Source organism: Tachypleus tridentatus, chromosome 8 (assembly GCF_004210375.1).
Source record: "Tachypleus tridentatus isolate NWPU-2018 chromosome 8, ASM421037v1, whole genome shotgun sequence".
Classification (NCBI taxonomy): domain Eukaryota; kingdom Metazoa; phylum Arthropoda; class Merostomata; order Xiphosura; family Limulidae; genus Tachypleus; species Tachypleus tridentatus.
This window is the reverse complement of record NC_134832.1, coordinates 108,811,980-108,826,930: the sequence shown is the minus strand read 5'-3', so window position 1 is coordinate 108,826,930 and position 14,951 is coordinate 108,811,980. Positions and strand designations below refer to the sequence as shown.

The 14,951-nt window shown below is 31.8% G+C and overlaps 1 protein-coding gene across 3 annotated transcripts in view; it reads right to left on the bottom strand.

The window, feature by feature from the left end:
- Sec6 (Exocyst complex component Sec6) overlaps positions 1–13,572 on the bottom strand; it is a 37,384-nt gene extending 23,812 nt beyond the window's left edge. The window contains exons 1-5 of one of the 3 annotated variants that reach the window (XM_076450759.1): positions 13,441–13,572; positions 12,095–12,207; positions 11,008–11,098; positions 9,105–9,211; positions 7,357–7,438 (exon numbers count right to left, since the gene is read on the bottom strand). In XM_076450759.1, coding sequence (XP_076306874.1) covers positions 7,357–7,438; positions 9,105–9,211; positions 11,008–11,098; positions 12,095–12,207; positions 13,441–13,446 — 399 coding nt within the window. In that variant the 5' untranslated portion in view covers positions 13,447–13,572. Of the gene's footprint in view, positions 1–7,356; positions 7,439–9,104; positions 9,212–11,007; positions 11,099–12,094; positions 12,208–13,177 lie in introns of all 3 variants that reach the window. The other 2 variants (XM_076450758.1, XM_076450760.1) reach the window with 2 other exon arrangements.
- Between the last annotated feature and the right edge of the window lie 1,379 nt (positions 13,573–14,951).

Below are 14,951 nucleotides of genomic sequence, written 5' to 3'. Positions count from 1 at the left end.
AAAACATGAAGACAGATTCAGACAACCTGACTCAGAAGATGACAACTCCCATTGTTAGCAACACGCCAAGTTCCAGTAGTTCAAGAAAGAAAAAGGACAGTTCATGCCAGACTTCAATCCCAGTTTCACAGAATTCAACAACCAGCCAGACTCAAACCATTACCAAGATAACCATCGATGCAACAGTACAAGCTGAAAAACAATCTACCTCCACGCAGAAAACTCAAACCAAAATCTCGAGAAGAAACAAAGCATCACAGACCAGCGAAGAACAACTCACTGAAGAACAGCCAGCAGTTCCACCACCAAGACCACGTTTTTCACTTGCACCAATGGACTTCAAGTGTGGAAACAAGTTCATGACGAAGTTACCACCTGATCTACAAGACTGCAGCTAACAGTTTCCACGTATACCACCAACATAGTTCATCAGTTGTTTTTTTTTGTTTGTTTGTTTGTTGTTGTTTTTTTTCTTCCCAGCTACTTCTGGGCATGGTCTGGGTAGATTATTCGGTGCCCAGGCCGTGAAAGTGGGTTTTCTTGGGGTACTCCCGTTTCCCCCCACAGCAAAATCTCTGGCATCGGACCTGCAGGTCCCAGCCTCATTCCAAAAAGGGCCGTTTACCCAGTCACAGGGTATCTAATCAATCATAGTAAATTTTAAAAATCAATTCGCCAGCTGCCAGTGTACTCCATCCTCGAGCCAAGGTCTGGCTCACTTCACTTTCGCTGCTCTCGTCCAGTTCTCCCGTCCTTCCTCTCACTCACAAATACCCCACTCCATTTTTGAAATATTAAAAAACAAAGTAAAAATTCCACGGATATTTTAAAAAATTCTCATGTAAGGGGACGAAGAGGAACTACAACGTTCCTGAACACCCCAGTTGGAGAGAGAACTCTTCTGATTTCTCTCTCTCTAAACTAAACCCCTGCCACTTTAGTTTGCATTTGCGTTTTGCCAATCTATAATGTAATAATCATTACATTATAGTCTCTACCATAAAAATCAGGTGCAGGATGTAATATTTCAGAACTGTAACCTGAGGCAACTGCAGGACCCAAGTCAAATGCAAAATAGCTTGGAAGATGATACATATATACAGGCTTCACTGAAGCAATTTTGCAGAAAACCCCACTGAGTATTGAACAGGAACAGATGAACTTAATACCTTCTGTACTTCTATTCTCAATGTGAATTTTAATTAGGTGTTCCCTGAAAGACAGCACCAAGTGCTCAGTAATGTCCATCATTTCCATAATAAGAGATAAATAAATGTTGTTAAGATAAATGATAGATCTGAAAAAGAGAAAAATAAGCAACCCATCATCAGAAATACTGTAAATGGTGGAGAATGTCAAATGGAGGAAGATAAAACTCAGGGTGGGAGAAACCTCCCTGTGATGCAAGTAATGGGAAACTTGTGTTATGGTTGTTCACACTCCCACCTGAAAAATAGAAACCAAGGAACATCAATGGTTAGGCTAAGAAAGTTGCCTAAAGGAAGGAAATACAGTAGGGGTTGTAAACAGAAGTGGAACCAACAATAAGAAACAAGATGCCATAACTCTAAAGCGGACAAGTAAAGATTACATAGTCACAGAGTAGTGGATTAATAGGCCTCAAGAATGTAGTCTCCAAGGGAAAATTAAATGGACCCATTGAAAAAAGAATGGGGCCATATCCAAATCAAAGAAAAGGACTGAGAACCAAATGTTTGCTCACTGTGGACAAACCAAAGAAAACACAGAGCAGGAAGAGGTCCTGGTAAGGAGGCTGAAAAAGATGAAAATCAAAAAGTAAGGCAACCTACCAAAGTACAACACAGAAAGTAAGGTAACTTGAATAAAATAGAAGAAAATTAGGAACAAAGAGGCAAACATGTATGTGCTCTTAAGATGAATAAATGTAGATAAAGTAAACAAAAATTAAAAAAAGAGATTCATAAACTAAAAGAAAAAAATTCAGGTATATAAGGCTTATGCAACAGGTGAATCTGAAATTTAGCAAAAAATAATTGAAGAAAAAACAAAAAACACTCTGTGGTATCTAAATGGTGAAAGACAAAGAAAGAACTATCTAATTCACACTGAGAAGAGAAAGTAAGACAAAGGTTGGCATGAAAGCAGTAGTAAATAACTAAATAGTTAAAGCAGCCTCAAATAAAGAAACAAAACCAGAAGATCAGAAATTCAGGATCTGAGATCAAAATGAAACTAACAACATGGTGTACAATGGTAATCACATGACTGTCCATAAATGCCTCTGGTCTCCACAACAGAAACAAGGAAACATTTGGTGGTTCATTTTTGGTCTATATATGAAGACTAAATTTTTTTCATATTTATTTATTTACCTTTTTGTCTCAGTTATAAAGGGAATGATCTAGGTATGGTGGTGATGCACAAGCCTAACGATGACCTTAAAGGTTACTGAATGAAACCCAAAATGTCCCCCAAAGTACAAAGTAAATCATAAGATAACCCAAATTACAATAATTCAACTGAAAGTTTCCACTCATAAACTTAAAATTTAGTGATGGTCTATCAGATAATCATACAAATTAAGGAAAATAAGACAAACATTAACAAAAGATTAAAACAATACGTTCAAAATTTTTGGTAAATCTTATGAAGAACACATTTCAAAACAAGAAATGCTAAGGAAAGAATAAGCCTGTGTTCACACACTGTTGCTCACAGGAATCAGTACTGATAAAAGATGTGTCACCCCTCTATTAATGGCTATATTCTAATCATTGTTACATTGTATGTAGGTGCAATACCTGTTGACATGTGTAGAGGTGAAAACTTTAACCAAGACTTGTGGCATGCAGAGGAACTTAAATAGCAGTGCACACAAGGTAATAGCTCTTGCTAGTACAGAGGTGAATAGCATTTCTGAATATAAATTTATATTTCTACTTATAAAGATTAGAATTTATCATTTCACATCAGTGAGATAATATTGCTTTTAACAATGATTTCTGATACACATGACTTGCTAATTTATACATTTAAAATAACTTTATTATGATGTACTTAACTCTCTGCATATTACTAAATTGTAATATTTTTCAGACTGATACTTTAATAATTACCACAATTCACATTTAAAATTTTTTTAAATTGTCTAGATTATTGTAATTACTGCATTTCTTATCTAACTTCATTGGATGTAAACCAGTTGTATGAAAGAACTGGTTCAAGAACGAATCATTCATAAAGCACTTAGACTATTTTACCACTAGTTGTTTATTAAAATTTTATTTAGAAAGACAAGTCACATTTTTAACATTTTATAAAAGATCCAGAGGTTACATAATACCATGTAGTTTGTGAAGTTTCAATCAATTTAAAAAAGGAACTTTGGAAATACTACTGTAATAAATTTGAAACATGTTTAAATGATCCAAGAAGTATTTCTTTTGCTGCATATTTTAGCACAGACAGTTAAACCAACAGCTTTTGATATAATAATTTTAATTTAGAATTCAAAATAATACAGATTTGTACAAAATACTCAATTCTTTAACCCTTTTTGCAATAGTTCACGGGTGAAAGGCCATGTCATCTTGTTTGTCAACTTGCATTCAAAATGTTATTGAACTACTAGTTTATGAATTTATGTTAATAAGTTTGGAATCAAATAGTAGATTATAATTCAAACTTTTATATTATATATGAGTTCACTTCTTAATTTAAAAGTAAATACTAAAAGAACACACCTAAACATAGATTTTAGTGAGTCATATGGTATGTTCAATACAGCACTGTTCAAAAGTAGATGTTTGTGGTGCCAAAATACTAGGGCTGAGGTTTTGCGCAAATTAGGAACTCAAATTACTAATATTAACAAGCTAGAATGTAAAATAAGAACCTCATATATTTTTATTTTGCCAAGATGTGGCTAATGTATTGAATCAAACACAATGGTCCTGCTCACCTCTTTCCATTTCTGGAAATGGTCCCTTACATATACTTACTTCAATATACAAGATATGAATAATTAATCGACAGTTTAGAATGTCCCCTAGCAGTTTTCTTAGCCATTTTAATCTGTGGAAAGGCTACCACATTCTTTCAAACAAAGATTTCAAGAAGACTGGTTGTGTTTTTAGTTTGTTCAAAGTTTCATATTTTTTTTAAATCTAAATACACCTTAGTTACTAAGCTTAGTAAATAATAGTAGAATTCTATGGTATCAGTGTAGTTATTTATGATTTTTTGGTTATTCAACTGTATATATAAAACCTAAAAGAAAATTTGTCTGATATTCCCCACTTGTGAAATTTTAAAAACTTAGCAACCTATGTCCAGCAGCGACAAAGTTCAAAGGTCATAACAAGAAGAGATAATTGTTTGCTTTACTTATCCATTTATTGTTCTATATTTTAATAAAAATTTTAAGTTCAATAATTTATTTCTAAATAATAATAATCTATATACATATATAATGTATAATAATTGAAATGTAACTGCACATTACAAAATACTAGTCCACTAAAACACAGCCAAGGCAGGTAAGACATTAAATCTCACTTTTATACTATTAGACACACAACATGAATGCACGTGCACCACATCAATGCATGTTATGTAATGTTTGCTAGGCATAACTGGAAGGCCAGTATAATAAAAAATATGTAGTCATTCCAGCATAAGTAGAAAAACATAATTTATATTCATTTTCTAATTTTGTTATGATGGTTAAAATGCTGGTCAAGTGACAGACCCCAAATAATTAGAGTACCAAAAACAAATGTTTGAAATGTATTTAGAAGGTTTTAGAGATTAAACAAATAATATTTAAGATTTTTAATACAAAGAATAGTTTTTTAATTATAACATGAAATTGCTTTCCACTTAGACTAATCATGAAACAGACACAATATTTTCACAAATAAATCTCTAGTAAAAAATGATTTCATTAAAAATCTTATTTTATGTGTACAAAATACTTGTAATCTTTACTAAACGTCCACCAAATTATAGTGCATATACTTAATGTGTGCAAATGTGTAGATGAATTCATATACGAGGTCTGTTCAAAAAATATGCGGACTGACGTCATAAAACAAAATGTACTTTATTTAGAAGTTACAGGTCTGGGACCCCTTCAAAGTACTCTCCTCCCCAACGCACACACTTATCCTAACGGTGTTTCCACTTGTTGAAACAGTCCTGGTACGCTTCTTTTGTAATGTCCTCCAGCTCCTTCGTCGCATTTGCCTTAATCTCAGGAATTGTCTCAAATCTTCTTCCTTTCAAGGGTCTTTTGAGTTTGGGGAACAAGAAAAAATCGCAAGGAGCAAGGTCAGATGAGTAGGGGGGGTGGGGAAGAACAGTGATTGAGTGTTTGGCCAAAAACTCACGAGTTCTGAGGGCTGAATGGGCTGGAGTGTTGTCGTGATGGAAAAACCAGTTGCCACTCCTCCACATTTCTGGCCTTTTGCAACGGATGGCGTCCCTCAGACGTTTCAGAACTTCAATGTAGTAAGTATCGTTCACTGTGGAGCCTTTGGGGAGGTACTCATGGTGAACAACACCCTTAGAATCGAAGAAAACTGTCAGCATCACCTTGACCTTGGATCAAACTTGGCGAGCTTTTTTGGGTCTGGGGGATGTTTCACCCATCCACTAAATCGATTGGACCTTCATTTCAATATCATAACCATAAACCCATGATTCATCACCTGTTATAATCCTTGACAAGAAGTTTTCATCTTCTTCTGAACAATCAAGCAGTTCCTGACAAACATGGACGCGATGGGCTTTTTGTTTGTCTGTCATCAGGCGTGGCACAAATTTCGCAGCAACGTGGTGCATCTTCAATTTTTCGGTCAAAATCTCGTAACAAGATCCAACTGATATCCCACACTCTTCAGCAAGCTCCCTGACAGTCAGACGTCGATTTGCCCGCACCAGGGTGTTGATTTTGTCGACGTGTGGGTCGTCAGTTGACGTGGAAGGACGTCCAGGACGCTCATCATCTTCAATGGACTGTCGACCATCCTTAAAACGTTCATGCCACTTGAAACATGCCGAACGCTTCATAGCAACATCACCGTAAGCCGTGTTAAGCATAGCAAAAGTTTCAGTCGCAGATTTTCCAAGTTTAACACAAAATTTCACAGCAAGTCGTTGCTCCTTCAGGTCATTCATTCTGAAATCCGTCAAACAAAAAAATCGCACTTCACTTAAAACCGCGTAGCTAATACACAAATGAAGATATCTGCAATCGGGAAATGGCATCATAATCAGCTGATCTGTGTGAACCTAGCAACACCAAGCGGATTCCCCTGGAACCAACTGGAGCCGCACAATTTAAACAGTCCGCGTATTTTTTGAACAGACCTCGTATATTATACCAAGCCAACTGCCAAAGGGTTACTGAAACTTTGTTCAGTTTAGACAAATGGTTTAAGAGTTATATAGGTGTTCCATGTCTGATTTTTTAAAACTTTTGAAATTATTATTATTATGTTGCACTTATTAAAATTTGTTCAAATTTCACCAACTGTTCAGGATATGAAACATCAACTTTGAAAGTATATTAAATGCTCAAGAGGACCACAAGTACTTTAAGGTTAAAATATTTTTCTATTCAACTTTGATGCTCTCTGAATGAGTCAAGAGAAATATTTATTGATCTGTGTTTTACTAAACACTTGATTTCAGCAAGATTTTGAACATACATCATTTAAAGTTGTGACATTGTCTTGAGATTCCAAAGCATTTATACTATTATTATAATACTGTATTCAGTTTAAAACAATTAAGTTTTAACTTCTTTAGTTTAATTTATTTGTGTTTTTATAGTCAATACTTCATCAAAATTTCATTACCTTCATCCAAAGGTGAAGAAAAAATGCTTTTAAAATACATAGATATATATTTCATTAACATTAACTTCCTATAAGAGCCAAGCTACTTGCTTAGAATGAAACTAAAATTCATCCTGGTAATGAGTATAGCTAATTCATTATATTTTTTAATGTTCTTACTTAAATAAATTAAAATGTATTGTTTCATCAGTATGATACACCACCACCATTAACAATACTTTTAGCTGTAATTCCTACAATACTTATAAAGTTTGGCCAACTTAAAAGATTAAAGTTAATCCCAGATAAATATATTAAGCTAACAATGCAAAACAATCTTTTGGGTAAAAGTATAATAATAAACAATAAAAAAAATTAAAGTAATTATATTTGATATACTAAATAATATAAGCAATACTGTTACTGAAAGCAACAATAAAGAATACAGTATACCTTACTTATGGAATGTAAATTAAATTTTACAAAACAATAAATAAAAACTAAAGGTTAAAATGTTAAAGAGAGAACATACATTCCTGTCAGTAGGGCTTTGATTTGGAAGCTTGTGCATCTCAAAAAGCAAATCATCTCGGGAATTTTCTAAGTCAGCAAGACTACAGAGAGAGAAATGTGTTGATAGATGAAAACAACCAAAAATATTCAAAATGGAAAATGTAAAATGTTTTTAAAATTTTTAATTTTGCAACATTAATGACATATTGAACACAAATTTTACTTAAGAGAAGTTTAGTATGAACTCTACTAATATTGAAATAAGATAATAATAACACAGAATAATCAGCAGCTAATGAGAGAAGTCATAGAAAACAGCACTTGTAATTGATATGTCAGAATAATACACAATGTGCAAACATTCTTACATGCTTCTAATTTTTGAAATAAAGTCAGTTAATGATGGACAAATTATGTTTTATCCATATACTACAAATATGTGTGTTCAAACATTTTGTGTAAAACAATTGTTTACCTATATATTAAAAAAACTTGCAAGTATTTTCAACTGCTCCTTAATTAGAAAACTCCTAATACTTTAATATACCTGTAACTTTGAAACACTCAATTTTTAAATTAACCTATCATGAAAATAAAAATATCTCTATTTATTATTCCCATATATTAATAAATTTAACAAAATTTCAAATGGATTTTGTTAACCTTTATTAGTCTTATCATCTTGCGTGCATTTTGTTGCTTTATCTTTTTAAAGTAATTAACTTTTTTTTTATGTGCCCAGCTATCTTCAAATGTTGAAAGAAACTTTGTTTCAAGCATGTATTTGTAATTATTATTCCCTAGGTCATTATAGTACAAACTAGACAACAAAATGCCTATGAACATTTATTATTAACATGTGAAAAACTAGCCAGTAGCACAGAATAATGGTTATTAAACCTTGAGAATCAAAAGCATTTGGTAAAACACAGGTATAAAAAGCCTAAAATTAAGAGTTGCCCAACTACCCAGCATAAGTGAAGTGCAATTGAAATAATTACTTCCAAATAGCTCTCCAAATGAATAAATAATCAAAAAAGTAAATGTTTTACCAGATTTTTATTGTTCATTATAAGAACACAGTTGTGTTCTTACATGAAATGTTGGTTACAATTCTGAAACAAATCACAAAAGAACATACAATAATATTTTTGGTGTTAATACATTTGCACTTTGAAGTGCATAATAACTGATAAGTAAATTATTAACTTTTGAATGAAGTGCATTACTTTTGTTGTCAGGCTATCAGAACTGACATTCAAGAACGTTTAACTCTGATTTTCAGAAACTAGTTGTGCCAACACCTAATTTGTGATTATGGCAAGTTACTTTTGTTATTTGGTGTTAAGACCTGCCTTTCATTACATTGGGTACATGGTTATAAACAACAACTGACTTAAAACTAAAATGTGTATACCAAGTGTTATTTGCTTCAAATGTCATCAATTGATAGATGTCTTATCATGCCAAGCAACCTAAAATAACTCCATATTTTAACAAATTCTCTATTCTTTGCTTCATGGTTAAATTTTCAGGATTAAATAAAAGTCTATTTCATTCTCTTTGTGCTGCCTCCCATCCAGGCTGATGAGTACTGTTTCTCATCAAGTAAGGTTTTTGTTAACAATATAATTATTGTAATGAAATAATAGTAGAAATGTAATATGTTACAATTTGTTATTTCTACATATACAAACTAAATCAATTATTAACACATAATAAAAACAAAAAATAATTTTCAGTAAACAGAAAAAAATGAAACCATACCACTGATGAGCGAGCAGAAGTTTTCCATCTGAAATCCATTCCTGGGTTTTCTGCACACTCTCAGGGACATTGAAAATGTGCTTCAGGTTTTCCATAGCAGCTGCATACTGAAAAAAAAAAAAAATGTTCTGAACTATCCAGCATTATTTCTATATTAAAAAAAAAAGAAATTAAAGAACTGTAGTTTTGACTACTTCAGTTACAGTGTAAAACTGGACACAAGCATTTCTTTACTCTTTGGTTATCCCTTCCAGCTTTGCAATACATTAATTAAGTTAATAAAAGTACAGAAGGAAACAGCATTTATTCCAAAATGATTGCTAATTCAAGTTATTTACAAACAAATATTGATGGTTAAACTAAACCACAAGCTTATACATGCAACTTCTAAAAAAAAATTCAGTTTACAAAGGTTTTTTAAGACCAATAATTTTGATATATGCCACATTCAGTATAGAGATTAAAAGACAACTAAATTTAGACTATATATAATAGTACATTGAATTTCTAATGACTATAATTTATTGCTGTAAATTTTATTTTCCTTTAGTTTCAAACAAAAAGTCACAACAAAGTTGTGAATGTGTACATCACTTCAAGTTTACATATTTAGAATTAAATTTAATATACCTTTATCAACTTAATTTCATTATTAATTAATGTTTAATAAAAGTTAATATATGTCATGCTTTAATTTTTTTAACTTTATAACAAACTTTTTAAGCTGACAAAAAAATGAAAACTTTTAATTAAAAGGCATTAAGTGATATTTGAATATGTAGTAATAAAAGTTTCTATTTTCTTATGCTTAATACTTACATTTTAGGATAACTACAATTTTATACAAAACAACTTGCTCTAATCAGATATTAATTAAATAAATAATTAATTCAAACTCAGTAACAGTTTTGATAATTTTTACAAGTATATCTACTATTCTATGTTTTAAGTAAGTTCATATTAAAACATTAAAGTTCTAAAAAACAAAGCATATTCAGAAGTACTCTTTATATATATTTAAGTACCCTGTAAAACATCACCTTGATTGTTTTCAAAATATTAAATAAAATTTGTTTGATCAAGATGGAATATAAAGCTTTCATTTGTTGGGTTTTAATATACCAGCATTATTCCACCAAAAGGAGCATAGGGAATTAATACTGCAATAATAGGAAACATTTGTTGGTAAAATTTGTGTTTACTATTTATGAAACTGCAGCTCATTAAGGTATGTTGTAACCATTGAGTATGATCAATAACATCCAGTAGGTATCCACTACACATTGAGGTGCTCTCAGGATGACATCTTTCATTGTAAATATTAAATTTTTGTAGACAAACCCATTAATTTCTGCCGTTATGTTATCTTTCAAATCCTTTAGTATCCATGTATTATTGGTATACACTCAGTCCTTTAAATAACCCTAAAAAAGGAAATATGCTTGGATTATACAAGCCAGTTTATGTCTCCATTATGAAAAATTACCTTGTTTAGGAACAGGTCATGCAACATTGTCATTGTTCTTTACGAAAGACAGTTCCAACTTGTTGAAATCACAATAACTTCTGATGACATGTTCATAAGAAGCAACATTAACACCAACTTATCAATGATATATTTTCTAAGTAGCAATGATAGAACATTCATTTTTGAAATACACCTCAAGAAAAAAAAAGTTGGTTGGTTGTTGGTTTGTCAATCTGTTCACCATTAAAATTTAAACCCTAAATCTTAATTTGGAATAAAACAAATAATACATTTCATTAATGCTTTGAAAACTTTAACTATACAAGATCTCTACACTTTTTTCTGGCAGACATTGTACATTGTTTGGACTGAAAATTACCATAATTAACCTGCCTATGTAATGGTTAAAGCATGCAAGTTTACTGACAAACCCACCTGACTGTGCTTTAAACTTTCTTCTCTCACATCTTGGAGCTTTTCAACAAGCCGAGGTATTTCTTTGAAACTGTCTTCAATATCCCTTAAACTGAAACAATTTCATAGTAGTAATAAGTTATGATTAACTTTACTAAATTTTGAATTATATACAGCAGTAACTCACCCCATTAAAAATATTTACTAATTATTGTTATGTTTACTTTATACACAATTAGAATTTCCCTCAGCCATAAGTTACTTGTGGTGCGATTTCACACTTAAATATTCAGGAATACAGAAAGAACCACAAAACTAAATGCTAAACATTGCCTATGATACTATTTCTCATATCCTTGGTGACATACAACTACAAAAGCATAAATGAATTGTTCATCTATTGGGCATTGATCTTCTCTACATTCCAAATATTTTTTTTTCTATTATAGAAAAAATGCAAAAATTTGGATTCATTTTATCCAACTTGTGATTAAACAATTTAGCAATAAAATATTGGTTAGTTTTCTTAAATATATACAAATATGTATTTAGGCATATCTCGAAAGCCCACTGTTGACATTAAAACTACACTGTTAAAAAAAAGTTTCGTGTATAATATATTCATTAAAAGACTTTAAACTTATTCAGCAAGTAATAAAGATTAATGATGGTTTTCATTCAGCATAAATGATAATTATTTTTGAAACATGGAGGTAGCAATCAAGTTTCTATTTAAATACTTTTCTTAACTTTTATAGTGTAATAAACAAATAACTGGATTTTAAAATAATAACCTTAATTCTACACTTAAATTTACCTACTGCTTGAAAACCTAAATAAAATATTATCAAAGTTAGATATTCACAAGTTAGATAAAATATTTTATCTTGAAAATCATGTGCTATTTTATCTACAAGCATTTTTAAGTAACATTTTTTGGATAGTAAAGATTAAAAAGTTTTGCTGTCAGAGAGAAATTTAATTGAATGAAAGTTTAATAAAACATCATTATGTCTACATGTACATTATTTCATCAACTATACATGTATATTTCAACTTTTGTATGTCACTCCTCAGTACGTCTCAATAAATATATGAAACTACACACTTCTGTTTTATTTCTTTGATGTCACTTAAAGCTGTATCCAAATGGCTAAGTCCTGTTTTTACCCCATCTAACTGACTCTGCATTGCTGTTTTCAGCATTGCTTCCACTGATGCCTAAAAGATACACAAGTTTTATTAAAAATTCATGTTTTTCATACAATAAAAATAACAATAATTAAATTAATTGCCATTCTATTTCTATAACTTGTGATTGCTGTGAGAGTTACTAATATCAATGCTCACAGTAAGAACTAAAGATCAGGTTGAATAATTAAGGTTTAATCTCAAGATATTAATAAATTAGTCAATGGAGTGGATGCTTGTTTTGTTTGTTTGTTTGTTTGTTGTTTTGAATTTCTCACAAAGCTACTCGAGGGCTATCTGTGCTAGCCATCCCTAATTTAGCAATGTAAGACTAGAGGGAAGGCAGCTAGTCATCACCACCCACTGCCAACTCTTGGGCTACTCTTTTACCAATGAATAGTGGGATTGACCATGGCTGAAAGGGCAAGCATGTTTGGTGCAACCAGGATTCAAACCCGCAACCCTCAGATTACGAGTCAAATGCCTTAACACACTTGGCCATGCCAGGCCATAGAGTGGATGCTAAATTTTAATATTGAAAAGTGTAAGGTTATGCACTTGGCAATAAGTAATACAAGCAAGTTTATTTCATGAATGGGGTTAAGCCAATTGTTAATGATACTTAGAAAAGATTTAGGGTTGTTACATTCTTCAAATCTGGAAGTACAGTGATGTATTTCATAAGTTAATAGGTAGGTCAACCAAACCCTTGGAATCATATGATCTTCCTTTGAGCTTTTGGATGCTGATACATTTTGTTATAAGACCTATCTATGTAAAGCCACATTTGGAATATGTTGTACAAACTTGGTTCCCATACTTAAAAAAAAAATATTGATGTTTTGGAAAGAGTGCAAAGAAAAGCCTCAAAATTAATTGCTCTCAAACTCGCTTGTTATAACTGTGAATTTATAATAAAGATAACTTATGAGTATCGTTATATCTGCTCTAAGATTTATTTTTACGAAGCGTTAAATTAAAATTATATATATAAAGCCACCTTCTTTCGAATAACACGACGTTTGTATTGCTCCACTTTTTCTAGCTGATCTGGTCTTTGAAGCATATTAGCTACATGTTTTGCTGCAGTAGCTTTGGCCTCAGCCTCTAAGTGTTCTACGTCCATTTTGCTTTATTTCTTCCGTCTTGTTACCTCTCCAATTCTTAAAACAAGGATTCTGTTCCCAATTCAATCAAACGTACATAAGTACCATAAACTGTAAAACTGAAAGTACATAATACTCTGAAACACATAAAACTTACTAGCATTTCACGAATCCAAACCACATCTTTACACCCTCGAAAACTTCAGCGTCCTCTTTTAAAAATAAAATTTATGTTAATAGAAAATATTTATTTGTATTCTAAATTTTTGTTTTGTTCACTAACGACAAACTTTACTTTATCATATACTATACATCTTTAATTTTCACTTCATTAAAAGTGTTTATGGTACTTATAGTTAAGTAACTACTATGAAAATATGTCGTTTTTGATTTTCATTTGTTTGTTTTTGTTGTTAAGCGCAAATCTACACAGTGGACCACCTATGCTCTTCGAAACCCTATTTTTATAAGTTTTCAGACTTACAGCCGAGACACCGCGGAGCTTTAAGTTTTTAACCTATTTGTTTATAGAGGTCTTGGATTTGATAAAAGAACAATTAATTACGTTAGTATTACAGATTTAAACTTCAGATTTTTTATAAAGATGTAAACCAATAACACTTTTGAACACGTTTAAATAAACATATTTAAGATAGTATCAGATTTACGATTCATTTACAAAACTACTGGATGCTGTTATTTTCGGACCCAGCATGGCCAAGCGTATTAAAACGTTCTATTCTCAGTCGCCCCAAACATGCTCGCCCTCCCAGCCATGAGGGCGTTATAATGTATTTGGTCAATCCCACTATTCGTTGGTAAAAAAGTAGCTCAAGAGTTGGCAGTGAGTGGTGATGACTAGTTTTGTTTACACTGCTAAATTAGGGACGGCTAGCGCAGATAGCCCTCAAGCGAAATTCAAAAGCTATTATTTTTAATTAAAATAATTATGCATTAAGTGAGATTTATCAAATTAAAATCTAAATATTTCTTTTTGTTGTTGTTTACAACTCAAGCAATTTTCTGCAAAAATTTATTGTCTATACAATCGATTTAAACAACATTATAATTCAAGCTAGTTGATGTTGTTTTGAATTAAGCACAAAGCTACATAATGGGCTATCTCTGCTCTGCCAACCACGGGTATTGAAACCCCGTTTTTAGTGTTGTAAGTCCACAGACAGACCGCTGAGTCACTGGGGGTCTTCACGTTGGTAGCATAGCTTTGTTTTATTTTAGCTAAAACAGCTCAATGGGTTACATGTTCTCTTTCCACCGCGCGAAATCGAGCCCATATTGTAACATTATTAGACCGTGAAATTTCTGATGATCGTAAAATAGTTTTAACTTCTTTTGATAACTATAATCTTCAGTATTAATTTTTGAATATAGCTAAGGAAGATTTCTTAAGATTATAAAAGCCTAGTGAGCAAAACAACAATTATTACTAAATCAAATAAAGGAAGTAGTAGAAGTATTCTGCATAAAATGGAATATTTAAGCCTAGATGGTCGTATTTTGAATAACTGAACTATATTTTTGAGAGCTGACAAAGCCCCCCCCCAGTAGTACAGCAGAATGTCTGCAGATGTGTACCACTAGAAAACTAGTTTCGATACCCATGATAGGCAAAGCAGTGAAAGCCCTTCATGCACCTTTATAGTTAGA